General features: G+C 47.5%; 1 protein-coding gene across 6 annotated transcripts in view; it reads left to right on the top strand.

Moving 5' to 3' along the window:
* LOC135257062 (disheveled-associated activator of morphogenesis 1-like) overlaps positions 1-20,147 on the top strand; it is a 198,417-nt gene that overhangs the window by 28,909 nt on the left and 149,361 nt on the right. For all 6 annotated transcript variants that reach the window (XR_010330584.1, XM_064339468.1, XM_064339466.1 and 3 more), the window contains exons 2-13: positions 145-380; positions 6,360-6,449; positions 11,788-11,859; positions 14,663-14,757; positions 15,622-15,955; positions 16,319-16,429; positions 16,647-16,750; positions 16,833-16,899; positions 16,996-17,113; positions 17,634-17,772; positions 18,508-18,566; positions 19,621-19,808. Coding sequence is in view for 5 of the 6 variants with exons in the window: in XM_064339468.1 (XP_064195538.1) it covers positions 198-380; positions 6,360-6,449; positions 11,788-11,859; positions 14,663-14,757; positions 15,622-15,955; positions 16,319-16,429; positions 16,647-16,750; positions 16,833-16,899; positions 16,996-17,113; positions 17,634-17,772; positions 18,508-18,566; positions 19,621-19,808 (1,560 nt within the window). In the remaining variant the exon portion in view is untranslated. The remainder of the gene's footprint in view (positions 1-144; positions 381-6,359; positions 6,450-11,787; positions 11,860-14,662; positions 14,758-15,621; positions 15,956-16,318; positions 16,430-16,646; positions 16,751-16,832; positions 16,900-16,995; positions 17,114-17,633; positions 17,773-18,507; positions 18,567-19,620; positions 19,809-20,147) is intronic.

The following is a 20,147-nucleotide window of genomic DNA, read 5'->3' as shown; positions in this document are numbered from 1 at the left end:
ATTCTGTTGAATGTGTGAGTACTGAGTGCAGACATTTCACAGTGTTTTATTGTCCAATCTGGAATCTGTCTGAGGTGACTGCCTTCTTGTTGCAGTCACCTAACCCCTCCTCCCCCCTCCCCCCTTTTCTCTGTCCTCCTGCAGGGATCCATAGCAGACGCGAGGACCCGTGAGGCCACGCCCGGCCGACAGCAGCCATGGCCCCCCGCAAGCGCAGTGCGCGGGGCGTCTCCTTCTTCTTCTGCTGTTTCCACAGCAACGACCACCCGGAGATCACCTACCGCTTGCGCCAGGACAGCGACTATGCCCTGCAGTGCCTGGAGCCCTCCCTGCCCATACCCACCGAGGACGAGCTGGACGCCATGTTCTCCGAGCTGGTGGTACGTCCACAGCTTTATTGGATGGGATTTTGGACCGCGGGCATTTTCCATGAGAGCAGCAATGGGGCTTAAGGTCTTTAAAGGTCTCGCCAGCAGGTTTTAGGTTTGCTTCCTGGCCGGATCACGGTTCCCGTACCTTTGAGGAAGGTACCTAACCTAAAGTGCGCTTCCAGCCATATAGATATGAAAACTACTGTACTTTGAATTAGAGGTTTAGGTAAATACCTTTTTTAATAACTGATGAAATCTCTTCATTTTGGGTGTATAAAGGATGGTTTAGTTTGAAGAGAGGGGCACGCGATGCAGAAGAGGTGGATTGCCGCAAGCCCTTTCTTCAGTCAAACGGCACATACTGTATGTACTTCCTACAGGTCCTTTGATAACCTCACTACCCGCATTAACAGTAGGAAGCTCTTTGACAAATTCTGGACTTAATTTATCACAGCTAATGTTGGGGGTACATGAGGGGGGGGGGGTTAATTTTGGGGGTTTCTTCTTTCTTCTGGAGAAAGGACACCATTTTGGGGGGATTTAGGCCATAACACCCCGCCCCCCCTTCTCTAGCAGAGGTTTTGTGATCTTTTTGTCTGGCTGGGTGTGCAAACCCTTCAATAGCGCCATCAAGCACACGCACCCTCCTTCATCTCCTCCCCCTGCTAATTGCTTGTTTTCATCCGGGCCACGCGCCCTGCGTTTGGCCTGAATTGAGTCGCTGGAGTGTATTAAGGAGCGGGGAGGGGGTCCTCGGAGTGGGGCAGTTTGTTTAACTGCTGAGCGCCTTTTTTTTTTTTTTTGGCTGGGAGAGGGGGGCCTTGGAGAGTGAGAACAAGACTCTCTTCGGCGAGGCCTCTGAGGCCTCGTTCACTCCAACTGACCTGAGCGTGAGCCGCCCGATTCGAGCTGGGGATTTGGGAGGGGAGGGGATGGGGGGAGGGGAGGGGAGGGGGGTGTTAGAGAGCACAGTGAGGTGCGGGAAGGGGGCCTTGTTTTTGGCTGAGGCTATTAGCCCAAATCCGGAGGGTTGTTGCTTGTTCTCCGCAGGTAGGTGGAGAGAGTCCAATTGCATCATTGTCTAAGTCTCCCCCTGCAGCAAAACATCACATTTGACATTGAACTCTGTAGAAGAGGAACACAAAACCTAATTCTTCTTGATACGGTCACAGTGCGCAGCTTGGCCTAATTTTATTTTGTATTTGTTGGACTTGCGCTCAGTCATGTCTTATTCTCTGGAGCCAAAGCTAAGTCGATTCTTTGAATAGGATATGTCAATTTTGTTTTGTATTCATTGTTCCTTTCTGTACCGATATGACATAAGCATGAAATAATGCAATAGAAATCGATTCACTAAAATGCAGAAGGTTTGATGTTAGAACAATCACAATGTGGGTGATTTGCTAATTCTGCTAATGTGGCAGTTTCATCAATGCAGTTCTGTTAGGGATGTTGGATCGAAGAAGGGTGAGGGACTCTGTCAGCATACGAATCAACTAGAAGGTCGCCATCGTCATTAAGCGACGATGTCTGCATTGTCGTCGGTTTGGAATGAGCACTTGGGGAAGAAAGCCAAGGTCAAATTGAAGCCCCTCCTCCATTTTTCACACAGCGAATGTTGTTGGAAGCTTTTCCATTTTAAAACGAGTCCACCTTCTCTTGCCTCGCTCTCTTGCCTTCCTACACTGATAGCTAAATATAGCGTCCCTGCACATCTTCACCTAGACCACCTTTCTCTGTGGATTCACTGACCTTTATCGGTCTCCTCAGGACCCAGTGGGATTATACAGTAGAAGCATTAATAAAGCTTCTTCCCCATCTGCCAGCACAAAGGAGGAAGTCCTTCCAGTCTCTGCTGGTGTCATTTCCCCTTCACAGTGTTAGCTGATACTCATATTTGTCTATTACAAAGCAAAGCTTTACTGAGGTAAACTCTAAAGCTGTGTACAGACACGAGGCCCTGATTAGCCTGCTTAAAATTTCATAATGGTGTTTTGTGGCCTATGAATCCGAAAAGCACTCTGAACAGGCAGTTGTGTAAGACCTTGTCCGGGAAAGCGATCGCACTAACTGAGGATTTGTGGGTCTGATACATGCAGAGACTGTTTTCGGTCTTCAGACTGCCCTGAGCCCGAAACCTCTTAGGATAATGCGCTGGGGTATTCAGGCGATAGCAGAGAGATTATTCAATCAGGACGGTGCTAGCCTCCATAGACCGTTTCACTAACTGAGCCTTCAGCTGCCTCATAAACGGCGAGAGTCCCATTGCTGTTAGAACATAGAGTGCCGTTAGCATAGCTTGTACAGAAATGCCATGGTAACGCTTATGGTCCCATACCATAACACAGAGAGATGTATCGCCTTAACACACAGAGCGCAGTTAGCATAGCATGTGCGGATATATCACCGCAACCCTTATGGTCCCATACCATAACACAGAGAGATGTATCGCCTTAATACACAGAGTGCCGTTAGCATAGCATGTGCAGATATGTCACCGCAACTCTTATGCTCCCATACCATAACACAGAGAGATGTATCGCCTTAATACACAGAGCGTGGTTGACATAGCTTGTACAGAAGTGTCATGGTAACACTCATGGTCCCATACCATAACACAGAGAGATGTATTGCCTTAATACACAGAGCATGGTTGACATAGCATGTGCAGAAATGCCATGGTAACGCTCATGGTCCCATACCATAACACAGAGAGATGTATTGCCTTAATACACAGAGCATGGTTGACATAGCATGTGCAGATATGTCACCGCAACCCGTATGGTCCCATACCATAACACAGAGAGATGTATTGCCTTAATACACAGAGCGCCGTTAGCATAGCATGTGCAGATATATCACCGCAACCCTTATGGTCCCATACCATAACACAGAGAGATGTATTGCCTTAATACACAGAGCATGGTTGACATAGCATGTGCAGATATATCACCGCAACCCGTATGGTCCCATACCATAACACAGAGAGATGTATCGCCTTAATACACAGAGCGCAGTTAGCTTAGCATGTGCAGATATATCACTTAGGCACAGGGCCCCACGACCATAAGCACGAGGTGTCATCCGTGAAATACACAGCCTCCCGTTACCCTACCACAGAGGGCTCTATCATTCTGATGCTCTATTTGCCATTGACACAGCACAGTGTGTTTATACTGTATATAGCACAGGGTTACCCTGACAAATGCAGTTCAGTAGCCATGAGACACAGCGCCCAGGGACCATAATGCGCCAGTTCTCCCAGGACATACACAAAGGAAATGGCCCTGTGTGCTGTGAAGCCAGTGTTCATTAAGAAGTCTGGGGTGGATTATTCAGAGTTCGGTCTCTGCCTCTCTGGGCCTGACCTCAGTCCATGGTCTCGTTTCTCGCGCGTCCTGAGTGACACATTGCCACCAGATGACTTGACTGCTTCTTTCGCGCGTTGTTTCACGCTTATTATTTCACGCTCATCGGTTCGTTTGGCCGAGACCCAGAACATTGGGAGGACGTTCTTAGCCTGTTGTTCTTCATGTTCTCCAGGCGTACCGCTGGGCATCTGCAAAAGCAGCGTTAGTTACGGGAACTCGCAGAGCACAAAGGTAGCGACCGGTCTGACGACGGAACCCGCGAGTGTCTGTTAGCAGGCTAGGCTAGCGAGTCCTTAACCGGCCAAGCCCGGGGTCGCTGGCTGGCGTGCCCAGCCCCGAACGCGCCTGGAGCCCAGAATGCCACCTGCTGCAGCCGTTTCCCACACCCGCGAGTGCCCAGAAGAGCGAGCGAAGACGTCAGGCATTTTTTGCGGTTTCTCTACAGCTGCCGGGGAAATCCCCGCCGCTCCCGGCCCCTTTCAGACTCAGCCGCAAGCGGACGAGTTTCTCCTGGCCAACAAAAGGCCGGCTTGGCTCCCTTCCCTCCTCCTTTGTCTTTCCGCTCCTGTGTGCCGTCTGTCTGATTGACTGGCGAGGGGGGAGGGGGGAGGGGGGAGTTGGGGGAGTGGGGGAACTCCACAGGAAGCCCAATGTAAGAAAAACCCCATTAAGCTTTTTCCTGACTTTCTCGTATGAGCGATCCCTGGCCGCGTTCACACGGGCTGGGGGGTGGGGGGGGGGGGGGCGGCGGTCGCCGTTCGCTCTCCCCGCGGTGACGCGGGTGACCCTGTGCGGGGCGCCCCTCGGAGCTCTGACGCATCCGGCCCTGCGTTGGCGACGAGGTGGGCGGCGCATCGGAACGTCGGCCAGGTGCGCCGTGGCGACGGGGGCAGCCGAGCGTGCCGATTGCGCCCTCGACGTTCGCTCTGAGACACGGGACAGGGTGCGGGCGGCGCAGGGAAAGAAGCGAGCCGCGCCGGTTTCCTCTCCGGACAGGAACGCGTCTGTCAGCGCAGGATTCTGAGGGGAAGGAGATTTCCTGCGGAACCAGGATGAGACCCTGGCGCCGCTATGACAAGTGCGTGCCAAGGAGTGCTTGCAGAAGGCCAAAGCATTTAAAACTGCATTGAAATGCAGAGCTCACATTCTCTAAATTAGCTTCACGGAAGCAGGGTATTAAATTGGCGCCACGGTGACTTCAGAAGTCGCTATGGCAACAATTTAACACAGGGCAGGCGATCTCTGACTGAAGGGCGGTCACAGACCGTTTAATCATTGCAGGGTTTGTGGCTGCCCTTCAGGTGGGCTGGTAAAGCATAAGGGGCCTTTTTGTTAGGGACCTGTCTGTTGTTGATGTCAAACACTGCCCCTTGTGGCAACCAAGGGAACGACAGGGGGACTAAGAGTTGTAGCTGAGCTGAGTACAGTTTTCCGTCGCACTTTATGCTCTCTGCCAGAGTTTTTATCTCCTTGAGACTGGGGGTGGAGACGGGGGGCATAGGCCATCCTTAATAACTTACACATGAAGGCCTGATCTTTGCCCCCCAACATCTGGGTTGAGTTTGACCGGAATGGTGGGGGGGGGGGGGGGGGGTCCGCCTTGGAATGCGGAGCGTTTACGTAACAGAACAGGTATTAATTTAACAACTCCGCGCGTGTCTCTGACCGTCCCGTCCGAATAAACACGTCTCTCGCTTCCCCCTCCCCTCGAAACTCCTGTGTGTGGGGGCGCCCCAGGATTACCCTGACCCCGGAGCGTTTCGGATTCCAGATTCGACAACCCGGCAGACCGCGGAGGGTTTGCGTGTGGTGGTTTGCGTCGGGTGACTGGAGTTTTGCTTGCCCGCCCTGGAATGAGAGCGAGTCATCGTGATGCACCGAGGAATAGAATGGCAAAGAACTCTTAAAACCAGCCTGGTGACAAATGTACTCTAAATAGTAGAAATTTATGCACATTTGTGGGTTGCTCTGGATAAGAGCATCTGTTAAATGCCTAAATATGCTGTAAATGTCTGCAGAAAAGCTGACCAGTCAAAAACTGTAGTAGCTTCCTCGGCTCAGTCAGCACAAGGTATTTCTCATTAAAATGCAAAGTAAGTTTATGAAAATCGTATTTATTATGTGATTGGTTTGGAGATGAGTAGCAAGCAGTTTTGCGATTGGGGGCAGTCTGTGGGTGTGAATAATTATCTCAGCTAAGCACGTGGTTGTTGCCTGATGAATTTAAGACTAGCTGGACGGACAGTTGAGGAACATAACCGTAAAACATTCTTCCAGGGCTGAACTTACGGGAATGAGGTAGGGAGTGGTCTTTCTCACTCCATCCATCATTACTGTTATCATGGTGGGCAGTCGTGTGCGTGTGGCCGTGTCGGCCATTTTGATTTGTATTCTGGCACTAGAGTATGGGGTTCGATTCGATATGATGGAAGTCTTCCCATTTCAGGGGTAGGACTAAAACAAATGGCGCCATGCTTTGAGTTTTGAGCCTTGTTATTCATGACCTCATCATATTTCAAATGTTTATTTGTAGTTATGCTTCAGATAGTTCGTTGAGACTAACGTCCGTGTGTGTAGGTGACTAAGACTGACACATTGCTCCTTTCTCTCTCTCCAGGATGAGCTGGACCTGACAGAAAAGCACAGGGAAGCCATGTTTGGGCTCCCTACAGAGAAGAAGTGGCAGATTTACTGCAGTAAAAAGAAGGTAAGGACGTCAGAGTCGCATTGAGAGAGTCCAGAGAAACCACTCTGCAGAATGATGAACGTGTGTGTGTGTGTGTGTGTGTGTGTTTGTGTATTACATTTATACTACATTTCTACATTTGGCAGCTGCTCTTACCAAGAGTCACCCAGTTTACATTTTTACATACAATCCATTTATACAGCTGGATAATAACTGAAGCGATACAGGTTAAGTGCCTTGCTCAATGGCGGCAGTGTAGTGTAATGGGCAAGGAACCGGTCTTGTAACCTAAAGGTCGCCGGTTGGACCCTTGAGCAAGGTACCTAACCTGCATTGCTTCAGTATACATCCAGTTGTATAAATGGATACAATGTAAATGCTATGTAAAATATTGTTAGTCGCTCTGGATAAGACCGTCTGCCAAATGCCTGTAATGTAATATACAACAGCAGCACTCTAGCTGAGAATCAAACTCAGAATCTTTCAGCCTCAAGCCCCGTTCCCTAACCATTATACTGTAGTAGCCTAGCACAGTGCAGTGCCAGTGCAGTGCCAGTCTGGGCTCTGGCCCCTGGATCTCCCGCCTCTCCCTCCCTCTCCCATCTATCTGAGACTCGCTCTCCCTAATGGCGGAGAGCCATTCCCTTTAATGGACGCGTTTACTGGAAGTGCTGCCATTCATCAAGGCCGTGACACGTGTGCCGACCGGTCGAAATAGCCGGCTTGCATTATCAGTGCGTCTGACCAGGAACGCTGCATCGCTCCTAATCAGTTAGTCCAGGCTAATGCTACCCTGGAGTGGTGTCATTAATCAGGTGTGTGCCCGTGAGTGATCGTCGATCTCTCGTACCCCCTGAGTCCTGGGCCCCCCGTTGACCGGTCTGCAGACACTGGACCTGTCTGCATCAGCTGTGCAGACACTGTGGGCCAATCAGCACTAGCCAGAGTAGATAAATCCCCGGAGGAACATTGAACTGTTTTGCAGGTGAGCAGGTACATGATAGGTGTACAGGTGAGCAGCAGCGGATTGGAACATCGTGGTGCGTTTGGTCGCATGTTATCTGTGAGAAGCAGCATGAGGCAGTGGTTAAGGAGTTCTTATCTCTAGGAACCAGCGGGTGAAGGTGACAGAGTGAAAGGGATATGCTGTTTTGGTCAAAGGTGCGTGCGTGCATGCGCTGCGGATGGCGTTTGGCGAATGAAAGCGGTTTCTCTTTCGCGTGGTAGGGCGTTAGCAGATGACGACCCCCTGCGAGATTTCGCACCTGGTCACGACTGTTGACCTCATCGTCACCGTAACACGAACCTTCGCTCCCGGTCGTTCCAGGGCTCCCCCTCGCGTTCCCCATTCCCGCCAAATCTGACTACTCGCGCCCTGGGTCCTGACCTTTCGAAACATTAATCTGTCCCAAGGCTTTCATTGTCCATGCAAATCGGGAATCCATCACCCCTCTCGCACCCCTTCAGTGGATGTTTTACCGGGCTTGTGAACCCTCTCAGGGCTTTCGGCTGCTCTGGGTGGAGGGACAGCCCCCCCTCCGCCCTGTTTCACGTGACACGCCCCCTCCTGTGCTGAGGGTCAGACTTCAGGGATGCCGAAGTCCTCGTGACAGAAGGTAGCTGGATCTGAACCCACGTATGATGAAAGCTGTGCAGCTTTGCCATGTGAGTTTTTGATTCACGAACCCCCCCCCAATCCCCCCCTTCATTGCCCTCCCTTCTTAAATCAATCAGGAGCCTAATTTCTTTGTTCATTTGCACAGTCTCTATGGGTCTTGGATACAGATGGGTCTCAGAGCCTTAAAGTGGGCCAGTGTCTTTACCGCCATTTCGGTGTCTGCTCTGTGGCCAGCGAAAGGAACAGCGGGAGGTGTGTGAGGGGTTGTTAGGGGTTAGAGGGGTTGAGGGGGTGTTAGAGGGGCTTTCATCGGCCTTACGCTCAGGGAACACAGTGTCGAAGGCGAACAACATGTTTCCTGAGCAACCCACAGGTGACCCCTAAGCCGTAAATCCCACTCACAGCGTGCGCTCACGCTGCTAGTGGTCAACAACGGTTTAGCACCTTTACGGCTGTCTCCAGGGGTCCTCGGTGCGGCCACGCCCTTTTGGAAGTGCAGTCTCCTGGGGGACCCAAGTACAACAACACCACACAACACTCAGCAAGGTCTCGCATAGAGTTTTGCCTGCAAATTGGAAAAAATATTCCTTGCAAAAATAAAATAAAATGGAAAAGCATAAACAGGAAAAAACCACAAGGAAGCATTTCCCATCTCCTTCCAAATTAGAATTTGTGCGTCCTTGTGATGTGATTAATTCTGACAACGCAGCTTTTGCCAGCTTTGAGTTTTTAAATGGGACAGGTGACTTTAATTTGAGTCCCGACAAGTGTCTTTGATTACCCTGAAAATCACTATACAAATAAAATATATTTATTTATTGCTTTTCAGGGTACTCAGACATATCGGGAGTCGGGACTCAAATTAAAATCACCTGTTCTATTTAAAAACTCAAAGCTGGAAAAAGCTGTGTTGTCCTTGAGTTGATGGTACAAACACAAAACTCTCAGGCTCCACGATTCTTAAGCATCCTATAGCTTGTACTCATAATCAGAAAAGGTTGGAGGTTCTGCTTTTCTTCCCTTGAACAAAATACTTTTTTTTTCCCTGAGTCTTTTCAGTATATTTCCATCTGTATAAATGGATGATATGGCAAATGTAAGCCCAGCGCGGCTCTCTGGACGCTGATGAAAATGATAATAGCAATAATATTTTGCTGACTGCGTGTAGGCCTGCAGTGGTGGCATTAATCACAGATACAGAGCCTGCACTCGGTGTGCTGGCTAGGTCAGCCTGTGGGGAAGCTTCCGGAACGGATCGGGGGTAGAGTGTTGGGACCGATCAGCGCTGCTTCGTCCCGCTTGACCCTGTTACTCCGTCGACTTCCTCCAGGACTTAGATTTAGAGCCGCCCGTCCCAGCGCACCTGCCCTGACCCAATTAACACGCTGATTGCGTTCAGTCAGAGGGCTTCTGAAACGAGCACGGGGGGAAGGACACCAGTTACTGTGCGTTGAACCTGAACTGAACAAAAATGAGGAAAATATTCAGAGTGGCACTTGAGTCTGACCTGGCTGGGGGTCGATCCGGTTTTTGGAATGATGTGATTCGTTTTGGTCTATGATAAGCCCGGCTGGTAAGCTACCACGGGGGCAGTGCTGTTATAACCTTGAGCAAAGGAATCGTTTAGCCCGGTCTCACTCAGTGAATACCCAGCCGTACAAATTATATTAAATCATGTTCTGTATTTACCCTGTAGAGGGGGTGTCTATTAAGCAAATAAATGAGTATTATGATAATAGCAGCTGGAGTACTCGAGTAGGACTGGAGCCCTGCCTGAGAAGAGCAGGTCATTTGGGTTGGGGTTGAAGAGGGTGCCGTTTGGAGGAGAAATCACGCCGCACAGCCAGAAGCAGAGTCCTGTGAACTACGGGGAAAAAAATGCTGACTCCGCAATGACTCTGGCCTGCACCCAAATGGTCTTGGCATGATTCCCCTTAGCCCTCAGACTGGAGGATTTCTCAGATAAAAAATTGGGGGGGGGGGGTTCATCCGTTGGCTACGAAAGCTAACAGGAGAGCCCCTGCACCTGTGGCGGCTTTTGTTTAGTGGTGTGTGGGCGGTTGGGGGTTGGGGATGTTGGGGTGGAAGAGACGCCATGCCCCCATTCTTCCCAGGACCCCTCGTTCTTAAGAGTTCTCAGAATGATGGAATGAGACCATGAGACGCTTTTGTAAATGAACGCAGCCCCCGCTCGCTTCCGTGGAGCTGAAGGAGTGACTCACGCTTTTCACTGGGCCGTCCAAACGCTCGCCTTCCGAGCTCTGCTTTTTATTTAGCGCAGCCGATGAGGTCACCGAGCAGCATCAATCTCACTTCTTCCCCTGTCAGCACTTGCCACTGCTGTGCTGAAGGATGACTGACTGACTGACTATGGCAGGGGGATCCATAATTTTCATTGCAGCCCAAAAATATGTGATGTCTCATATGGTAATTCTCCTTTTAACTGCATGTCTGATAACAGCATACTCTGCTTTATTGTGCGGTATGCAGCTGTTCGGTTCAGGGAGGGGTTCTGGGTCACTTGGTATCCCTTTTCAGAAACAGGCCATTGTAGGCATGCTCAGTGGACTTAAATATGATGACTCTCTTATTTAGCGTATTGCTTGTGTCAGGACATCTGTGTCATTCCAGGACATCTCTGTAGTTCCAACAGTGAAAGTTTTCAACAATTTAATGTTTTTAACTCTCTTTTGATATTGTCGTAGTCACATTCTTATCCTTCTTCTTCTCCTCCTTCTCTTCCTCCTTCTTGTCCTCTTCTTGATCCTCTGTTTCCTTCTTCTTCTCCTTCTTTTCCTTCTTCTTCTTCTCTTTCTTCTCCTTCTCCTCCAAAAGAAAACATAAGGCAGCTAGCCCACAAAACAAGCAGTATCTGAATATGGCTGCAGTACAGACTTGGCAGAGCACCATCAGTGAAGATACTCAGCACCTGTTCATGTTTATGGGTCTCAGACTTCAAGCAGTCATCGCTTGTAAAGGATATGCAACAAAGTACTAAGCATGACTACTTTCATTAACATAACATCAATATGTCCTGTTCATTATGGTGGCCTGAAAAGAGGGACTAAATATAAAACATGCTGTAATTTCTTCATGGTGAAACCAAAATGTATTAAAAATGCCATGTAAGAAAAACTGAGAATCTGCACTTTAACCAAGCTAATTGTTTGATTACAAACAGGAGTACAGAGCCAAATCAAGAAAAAACATGTCTTTGTCCCAAATGCTATGGAGCTCACTATATACAAGTTAGCTCTCTCCTGCATGATGAATCTGATGGTCCGTTTGGATGAAAGCTCAACCTCAGAAGGAAGTTTGTATGTTATTCCACCTGGGCCATTCCTGTTAATGTGGTGTCTGAAGTACTGTATACATACACACACACAAAACACGAGCACCCATGTTTGCGTGTGTGTGTGTGTGTGTGTGTGCCTGCACATGTAAAGTAAGCTCTCTCCAGTCTCTCCACAGGGCCTTTTCTGTTGGTGATCATCATCTTGCTGAAACAGCGCTGTCATTTCTGTTGTTCTTAGGAAATGCCTATTTAATATGTGATCTCTGCAGTAAAATGCTAGGTTTATGTAACCCAGTTTTGTAATTGGGCAATGTGCAGTTCTGTATGAACTTTTATTCCCCCCCCTCCCCCCCCATTGCTTAACAAGGCCCTCAAAACTCCTTCCTACCTCACCCATAGCCTCTTAGAATGCGTGAATTCACCAGTCCTCTTGCTGTCCGCTACAGGAGCAGGAGGAGATCAAGGGAGCGACCAGCTGGCCCGAGTACTACATCGACCAGCTGAACTCCATGGCTGCCGTGAGTATGAGTCCGCCCCACAGGGACGGCTTTCCCCTTTTCGATTGCAATGCGATCTGCTCCGGACTCCAGCCAATGCTGCTGTATCAGCCAATTAGCGATCTCTCTCTGTGTCACAGGCATTTCATTGTACAGGCAAATTGGCTAATTGAACCAAATATGGGGACAATTAAAGCAATTCAACCTATTTGGGGGAATGAAGGTAATCCATTTTACCCAGTCTGCTGGAGAGCTTTTTTTTTTTTGTTTGTTTAAAAAAATAAATAAATAAAAAACACACACACAAAGGGGGCATATTTGCTGGTCACTCCCTCCAAAGCAGCTGATGTGTGGTGAGCGATTTGGCACAAAATGACCGTCACCCAGGTGTGAGCCACAAACAAACCGAGGGCGCTTGGTAACCTACGGTTTTGGATCCATGACAGGTACTGTGTTAATGGAATGAATTTTCATTATGACTCATTTGTAATGACAGTTCATTCTGTTAACGTGTTTGGCTGTCATTTCTCTGTCGGCCTGTCTGCAGAGGCATCGCATTAATTATAAGCTCGCAGTGCGCGCTCCACCGACACAACAGGACTGCTGTGAAATCAAACCACCGAATGGCGCATAATCCTCATTTTCCCACTGCCTCCATTGTGTTGACTGAACCTGTTAGGAGAGAGAATCGCTCACAGGGAGCAGGCAGTGCTGAGCTGTTTTCTGGGTCAGTAGCTGGCCCTCACTGGGGGGGGGTGCAGCAGTAGAGAGTGGATGAGAGTTCCCCTGCTCCTCTGCCATACTGATTTTTACAGATATGCCTAAAATCCGAATGCAGGTCGATGACTTTGAAACATAATTTAATTTGAATTCTGCATGTTATTCTGTGAAAGTATACAGTATAATATGCAATAACATACAGTGCATATATATTACTGTGTTATATAATGGGTCTCAGGTGCCAGGTGGGCAAAACTCCTATGATTCTCTGGATCCTCACTATGGGAGGAAGCAGAGTACTTGCATTTTTTAAATGGACTGCATTTGTATATTTTTTAAAAATGACTGATTATTTTAAAGGTAAAAGGGTGAACACGACAAGCTTCAGACACACTTGGACATTACTTGCATTTAGCAGACGCTCTTATCCAGAGTGACTTACATAGCATTTTACATTGTATCCATTTATACAGCTGGATATATACTGAAGCAATTTCGGTTAAGTACCTTGCTCAAGGGTACAACGGCAGTGTCCTACCCGGTAATCGAACCTGCGACCTTTCGGTTACAAGGCCAGTTACTTACCCACTGTGCTACACTCCGTCCATTCTCCATCCGACAGAGCCGGAGAATGACTAAAAGCTTTTATTATAGAACGGGCATGCCAAAAATAGAGATGCCGATCGGTTTTGAACACACGGGGTCATCACCAGGGCATAATGAGAGGGTGTGAGCCAGAGTTCATTGCAGTGATAGCCTAGTCTACGCATCAGACAATTAAACACTCCCATAGGTTTCATGCACGACATGTTGGAGTCTGTTTACAAAGAAATCACATGACAACTGGAGTCATAAATAGGTTTGAAATCAATTTCTTCATTCAATCGTGGATATACTAATGCATCAGACTTTAAAATCTAATAGGTTTCACTTTACAAAAGTTTCCCCAGACGGCAACCATCTCTAATAGAGAATTCAATAGCTGCTATGCCCTCCACCTTTAAAAAATACAGTTATTGCTGGCATGGTTCTCTTTCAACTGTCATGCATAGGATACTCTAAATTCTGTGTTCTTATAGCCTTCTTGTGTTCTGCAGTCCTATCTTTCCTATGTAAGAAGAATTATATGGACACGTAAGGCAATACACCACACGTGTTGTGTTGCAGTTATGTGTATTATCCTGTCTTAAAGTCAATAAATTCTTTCTTTTGAAAATAATTATATTTGGACAGTGATTACATGATGTCTGCATACATTTGTGAGTACCTATGGGTATTTTAAGCCAATCACATCCTTTTCTAGCTAGAAGATAGCTATGCACCAGTCTATCTTTGAATGTAGGTGCCCATCTGTTAGAGAAAATGGGGGAATCAGAAAAGTTATTTGGAAGAGAGGGGTCACTTTTTAAGATGTCCCAGTTGGACTGTATGATATGCTTGATCTTTATATCTTCATTACTGTAATGTGTAACAAAATTTACATGAGCGGTTTCCTTCCTCTCTCTACCAGGCTTGCATAGCAAATCCCTGCAATTAGCAGACGTAGCTTTACTCTGAGCTGTGGAAATGTTAGTTGTACTATACGATCTGTCAAGGAAATGGTTTCTCATGTATTCAAACTGTTTATTAAACTCAACATCCTGGTCACAAAATCCTTGGAATTGACCATAAGGATCAGGAGTACCGGATGTGAAAAGACACATAATGCAAATGTTGCAGTCAGTGGGTTTTCTAAATGAAGTTGTAAAATTGTAAAATTATTGTCATCCCATTTAAAAATAGTCAGGTCCAAGAAGTGACTGATTTCTTTTATTTGTTTATTTAGTTTTTTCAGAAGATTTTTTGATTTTTTCCCCTTCCCTCCTTCCGCCCCAACTAGATGGAACACAATGCATTCGTTTGAATCAGCGGTCAATTTTCTTATTGACCAAAAATAGTTCTAATTATTTCTGCTATATCTAACAAAAATGTTCCGGAAACTGTTTGCATTGGTCAGAAATATGCAAGAGCTCCCACTTGTCAGCAGTCAATAGCATTCCTGGGGCATTGTTTGCACCGATCTTGTGCACCCTTGTCTGAACAGTCCTTTCTTTTGTATCCACAGAGGAAGTCACTCCTGGCCATGGAGAAGGAAGATGAAGAGGAGAGGAACAAGACCATCGAGAGCCTGAAGACAGCCCTGCGGACGCAGCCAATGAGGTACTACTTTCACCAGAATGGCAGTCGGCTATGCTACTGTTAGCCTCGCAAGAAGACCTACCATTGAGTGTTTGGTCCGGTTTTTTGCAGGATTGCAGGAGTCGATAGCCTTGAATGGCTATCGACTATTATGCATTTGTATAGAGTGTGTGTGCTTATCACAAAATGCTGAGAGATCATCCAATCAAGGGAAGCCCCACCCAGCAGCTTCTACTCAGTAATGATGTAACCATAACCATTAAGGCTCAGCCTACACTTACCCAAGTTGCTAATTCGTTATTCAGGCTTAAAAATGACCTCACCCCTCACAGTTGGCAATTCATAATTAACTTGTGAACTTAGTTCCAATGTTTTGTCATCTCAATGTACTTTCAACTGTTGGAATGATCTTATAGGTTAAAGTGGCTGCATGTTGTGTTGAGAGACTTCTTGTTCCAGTCGACATTTAAATGCCGTTTTGGTTTCTAAGCAGCAATTCAGTAGTTAGCACGATGCTGTCCCACTCACCCCATCCTCTAAGGAGTGTGGTATGTCCCGGTGCGTTCCAAAGGCAGTTAACCCCTGCCCCGCTGTGTCAGAGATCAGATCCCCGGTTCCCTGGGGGTCATGTCAGCCTGTCATCGCATGAGTTTCCCCTCTCACCCCCCGTCGTGTGCCAGTGGACGACTCCCCAACCGTGAGCACAAAGGTCATCTGTCATCTTTAGCTCGAAAACAGGCACTGCATTTAATAAAGGCTGAGACCCCTGAGGCGATTCAGTGCAGGCCAAACACAGCATTGAATGCGCTTTAATCAGCAGTCAGAATGGCCTGCCTTGATTGGATCATCAGAGATTCTTCTGTTCTTTCCCCTTTTTTTATTCAGGTTTGTGACCAGGTTCATCGACCTGGACGGCCTGACCTGTATCCTGAACTTCCTGAAGACCATGGACTACGAGACGACCGAGTCCCAGATCCACACGTCCCTGATTGGCTGCATCAAGGCGCTGATGAACAACTCGCAGGGCCGCGCCCACGTCTTGGCCCACCCGGAGAGCATCAACATCATCTCCCAGAGCCTGGCCACCGAGAACGTCAAGACCAAGGTGGCCGTCCTGGAGATCCTGGGAGCTGTGTGCCTGGTGCCTGGCGGGCACCGGAAGGTTCTGGAGGCCATGCTGCACTACCAGAAGTTTGCCTGCGAAAGGACGCGCTTCCAGGTACCTCCCAGCAACACAGAATACCTCCCCCCCACCCCCCCCCCCCCCCCATTTTGTAATGTAGTTCCACAGTTATTTTAGAGACACTTCATTAAGAGGCACAGTGGAAAGCGCTGATGTGTGAATGAGATTTGACTTTGTTTTATGAATGTAGGCCTCTGCCATCAATGATTGTTATGTGTAAAAGATGTTTGTGAACTTGAGTAGTCAATAGTTGTATTTTTCATTTGAAGCGGCTCAGATGAACACGTGCATTGGTGAGACAGTGTTGGAGATGAATGGTATGATGGTGATGAAATGTTTAATGAAAGCATCTGATCTGAGTGACCAGCTGAAACCATTGGGGACCATTCTCGTCCACAGACCCTGCTGAATGATTTGGACCGGAGTACGGGGCGGTACAGGGATGAGGTCAGCCTGAACACGGCCATCATGTCGTTCATCAACGCCGTTCTTAGCCAAGGAGCTGGAGAGGTAAGCTCTCAGGCCTGGTGTCTCTACCCCACTGCACCTCCGCCTCTAACCTCTTATCTGTCCCCAATATGTCACCATCCCCATTTGTCTCTATAACTGCCAACTGAACATGCTAACATGTTGGCTAATACTTGCAGAAAGTTTTGACCCACAGTTTTCAGATTTATTTGTCATAATGCAATTTCTATCTGGAATTTTTTTTCGTTGCCCCTTGCAGACGAGCCTTGAGTTTCGGGTACACTTGCGGTACGAGTTCCTCATGTTGGGGATCCAGCCCATCATTGACAAGCTGAGGTCCCACGAGAACTCCACGCTGGACCGGTAAGCTGTGCCTCAGTACCAGCCTCCCTCCGGGGCCTGTGACATCATCACTGTGCGACTGACCCCAGCTCTCCTTTTTCAGACATTTAGACTACTTTGAAATGCTGAGGAACGACGACGAGCTCACGCTGTCGAAGCGTTTCGATACCGTAAGTGCTAGTTTTTGTCACATAAAAGCAACTTTACGATGGTGTGACAAACACAGAATCTGACCCCGTCTCCCCCCCCCCCCCGGTTTTCCGCAGGTACACATAGACACAAAAAGTGCAAGCCAGGTGTTTGACCTCATCCGGAAGAAGATGAACCACACAGATGCCTACCCGCACTTTATTTCTATCTTACACCACTGTCTCCTCATGCCCTGTGAGTACGCACCACAACATTCTTGCTAGCCTAGTTTATGCTCACTCTGTCAGCGAGAGCTTAGCATAATGACCTCAGTAGAAGACAAGTGTATTATGTGTTAGCCTGACGGGGGCGGGGCAAGGCTTGAGCAAATGAGAATTTTTGAGTGGGGGGAGTGGGTAGCCTTGTAAGCCATGGTGCATTACATTGTATTAATTCAGAAGATGGCATCACATTAGTAATAAATCAGGGACCTAAGCAAAAGTAATTATGCTATGGTAAACTGAAAAAAATATAATACAGATTTGTGTCTCCTCTTGAGCACAGCTGGTGTGAAGGCAGTAGCACTCACTTAACTTTTCCAAAAAAATGGCAAACTGCAAAAATTGAGCAATTAGCACATTTGAGGTTTGCTTTCTTTCTGAGGTGGTATGAATTGGACACATCCTGGTCAGGTGTGTGCTCTCCTTTGTGTGTGTTTGTATGTCCCCTAAAATGGCGGCAGAATGTGTTCTGAAAGCAGAGTTTGTGGTTGTAGACAAGCGAAGCGGGAACACCGTGCAGTACTGGCTGCTCCTCGACCGCATTGTGCAACAGATCGTCCTGCAGAACGACAAAGGTCACGACCCCGACGTCACACCCCTGGAGAACTTCAACGTCAAGAACGTCGTCCGAATGTGAGGATCAAGTTACCGCTCCTTCTTGGCTGCAATTGAATTGACTCTTTCTTTATTTATTCATTCATTTGTTTGTTTTCTGGTTTTGGATGAATTTGTTTGCCATTTATCCTGTGCTGTATTATCAATATACTAGAATAATCCAGAACTTTACTGTCATGCTACCTTTAATACAGCCGCCCCAGAGAGACTCATACCTGCTCTTATGGATTCGTTGATTCATCCTAAATCCTTTATCTAAAATGAAAAGTTAATCCAGTCTGCAGAGAGGTTTTGGCTGAATGAAATCAGGTGAAATGGGGGCAGCTGAAAACAGACACATTAGTGACATTGATTAATTTCTCATTTGACTTTGATAAAGCTCCTAGTCTGATGTGTAGAATTCACCACCTTCTGGCAGGTGGTGTGGTCTACAGGCCTCCATTCTATCTGGCATCTAACCAGCTGAATTACCTTAAGAGTCCGATAACCTGCTGAATTGCATCCCTCCAGACTGGAGTCGGAGTCCTGGACTAAGTAGTTCATTACCATCAGTCTATGTTTCAGTGATCTGCTTATCCCAGTCTTGATTATCGATTGCTAGAACATTTGCCGTGCACTGTGCATTATCTGAGAACACACAGCAGTGACACAGCACCATTGGCAGAATGAGGAAGACTAGAGAAATAATGTGGAAGTTTCATGTGACCAATGGCTCAGTGTTTGACCCGGTCACTGTTTTCCCTCCCTATGCAGGTTGGTCAACGAAAACGAGGTCAAACAGTGGAAAGAGCAGGCGGAAAAAATGCGAAAAGGTTGGTGGACGTGCCCAAACTCCTTGCCCCAAAGCAATTTATTTTGCTCGGTTTAAATTGTGATTGTCCTCAAATCTAGAAAAATAAAATAAAGGACCTGAAAGTTCTCAAAATGACAAAATGCATTTTTGGCTCTTCAGCAGTTGACATACTTAAGATTTTGGCGATTGGAAGGCTTCGGTTCCGCGTTCTGTTGTATTGAATTTATAATTAATGTAATTAAGCCCCTTAGAAAGTGAATGTTGGAGTTTGGCTTAGGGTCTGATTGACCTGATCCTGATACAATGTTCTTTTTCAGTGACATGGAGGCTAATTCTGTATCATTTCATGGATAGTGTTACGACTCACCTACTGAGCTCGTTCCTACAACAAGCTTTTTGTCCTATCAAGATGAGTCTAACCTGGTATTGTGTACTAATCATATGTGAAACTACTGGAAAACCCCGAAACCCGCGGTCGGGCAGTCCCGTACCTACATGTGGAAGCAGTAGGCAACTTACCCAGTCAGAGGTTTCATTCCTCAGGCAGTTTCCCATGGCAGCAATGGTGGTTAGGCCCAGGAGTGAAGCCTGTGTGGTAGCTTCCCACTGCTGTAGGGTATCTTCCGGCGTCCAAAGAACATTCAAAATACACACCTATGTGTCATACTCATTACTCCAACAAAAATTTGTCTATATGTATGAGCCTTGCGGTAGCTTTGTAAATTAACGGTTCACAATTGTTTCGGTGGCAAACAAAATAAATAAAAAAACATCTCCCACCATCCAGCTTCACTACACCACCACCCTCCTTTCTTATGAGCTGCCCTTTAACCCCCAGGAAAGGGACTGCCCCTGCTACGTCACTGACTGTAGCGTGCCAAAATGAATAAATAAAATAAAAGTGTACTTCTATAATCCTGTCCTAACAATAGTGTGCAGCAAAGTGTGAAATAACCTACTGTACAATAATGAATCTGGATTTGAGGGAACACGACCTTGAAAAGCCTTTGAGTGGGTGGCGTAGGTAAGCGTAGTCGGTCACGTTCTGTTGCCTTGTCTCATGGTGCCCGTAGAACGTCATGAGCTGCAGCAGAGGCTAGAGAAGAAGGAGCGGGAATGCGACGCCAAGACTCAGGAGAAGGACGACATGATGCAGACGCTCAACAAGATGAAGGAGAAGCTCGAGAGGGAGAGCAGCGAACACAGGCTGGTCAAACAGCAAGCGGCCGACCTATCCACCCAGCTGCATCTCCTCAGCACTGTATGTCATTTTCCCACAATCCTTTCCGCCCAGTTTCCCCACTTCAGCACTGTACAGCACTTTCCTACAATCCACTACTCAGCACCAGCCCCCCACAGCACCACATGTCATTTTCCCACAATCCTTTCTGCCCAGTTTCTCCACTTCAGCACTGTACAGTACTTTCCCCACACTCCTTTGCCCAGCTATACCACTTAGGTCTCATACATTATTTTCCCATAATCCTTTTCATCCAGCTATACCTCTTAAGCTCCATACATCATTTACCCACAGTCCATTTTGCTGAGCTGCACCTCTCTAGGACTTTGCATCACTTTACCACAATCCAGCATCAAAACA

This window comes from Anguilla rostrata, chromosome 6 (genome assembly GCF_018555375.3).
Source record: "Anguilla rostrata isolate EN2019 chromosome 6, ASM1855537v3, whole genome shotgun sequence".
Classification (NCBI taxonomy): domain Eukaryota; kingdom Metazoa; phylum Chordata; class Actinopteri; order Anguilliformes; family Anguillidae; genus Anguilla; species Anguilla rostrata.
Note: the sequence above shows the minus strand (reverse complement) of the source record. Positions and strands in the feature narration are given on the sequence as shown.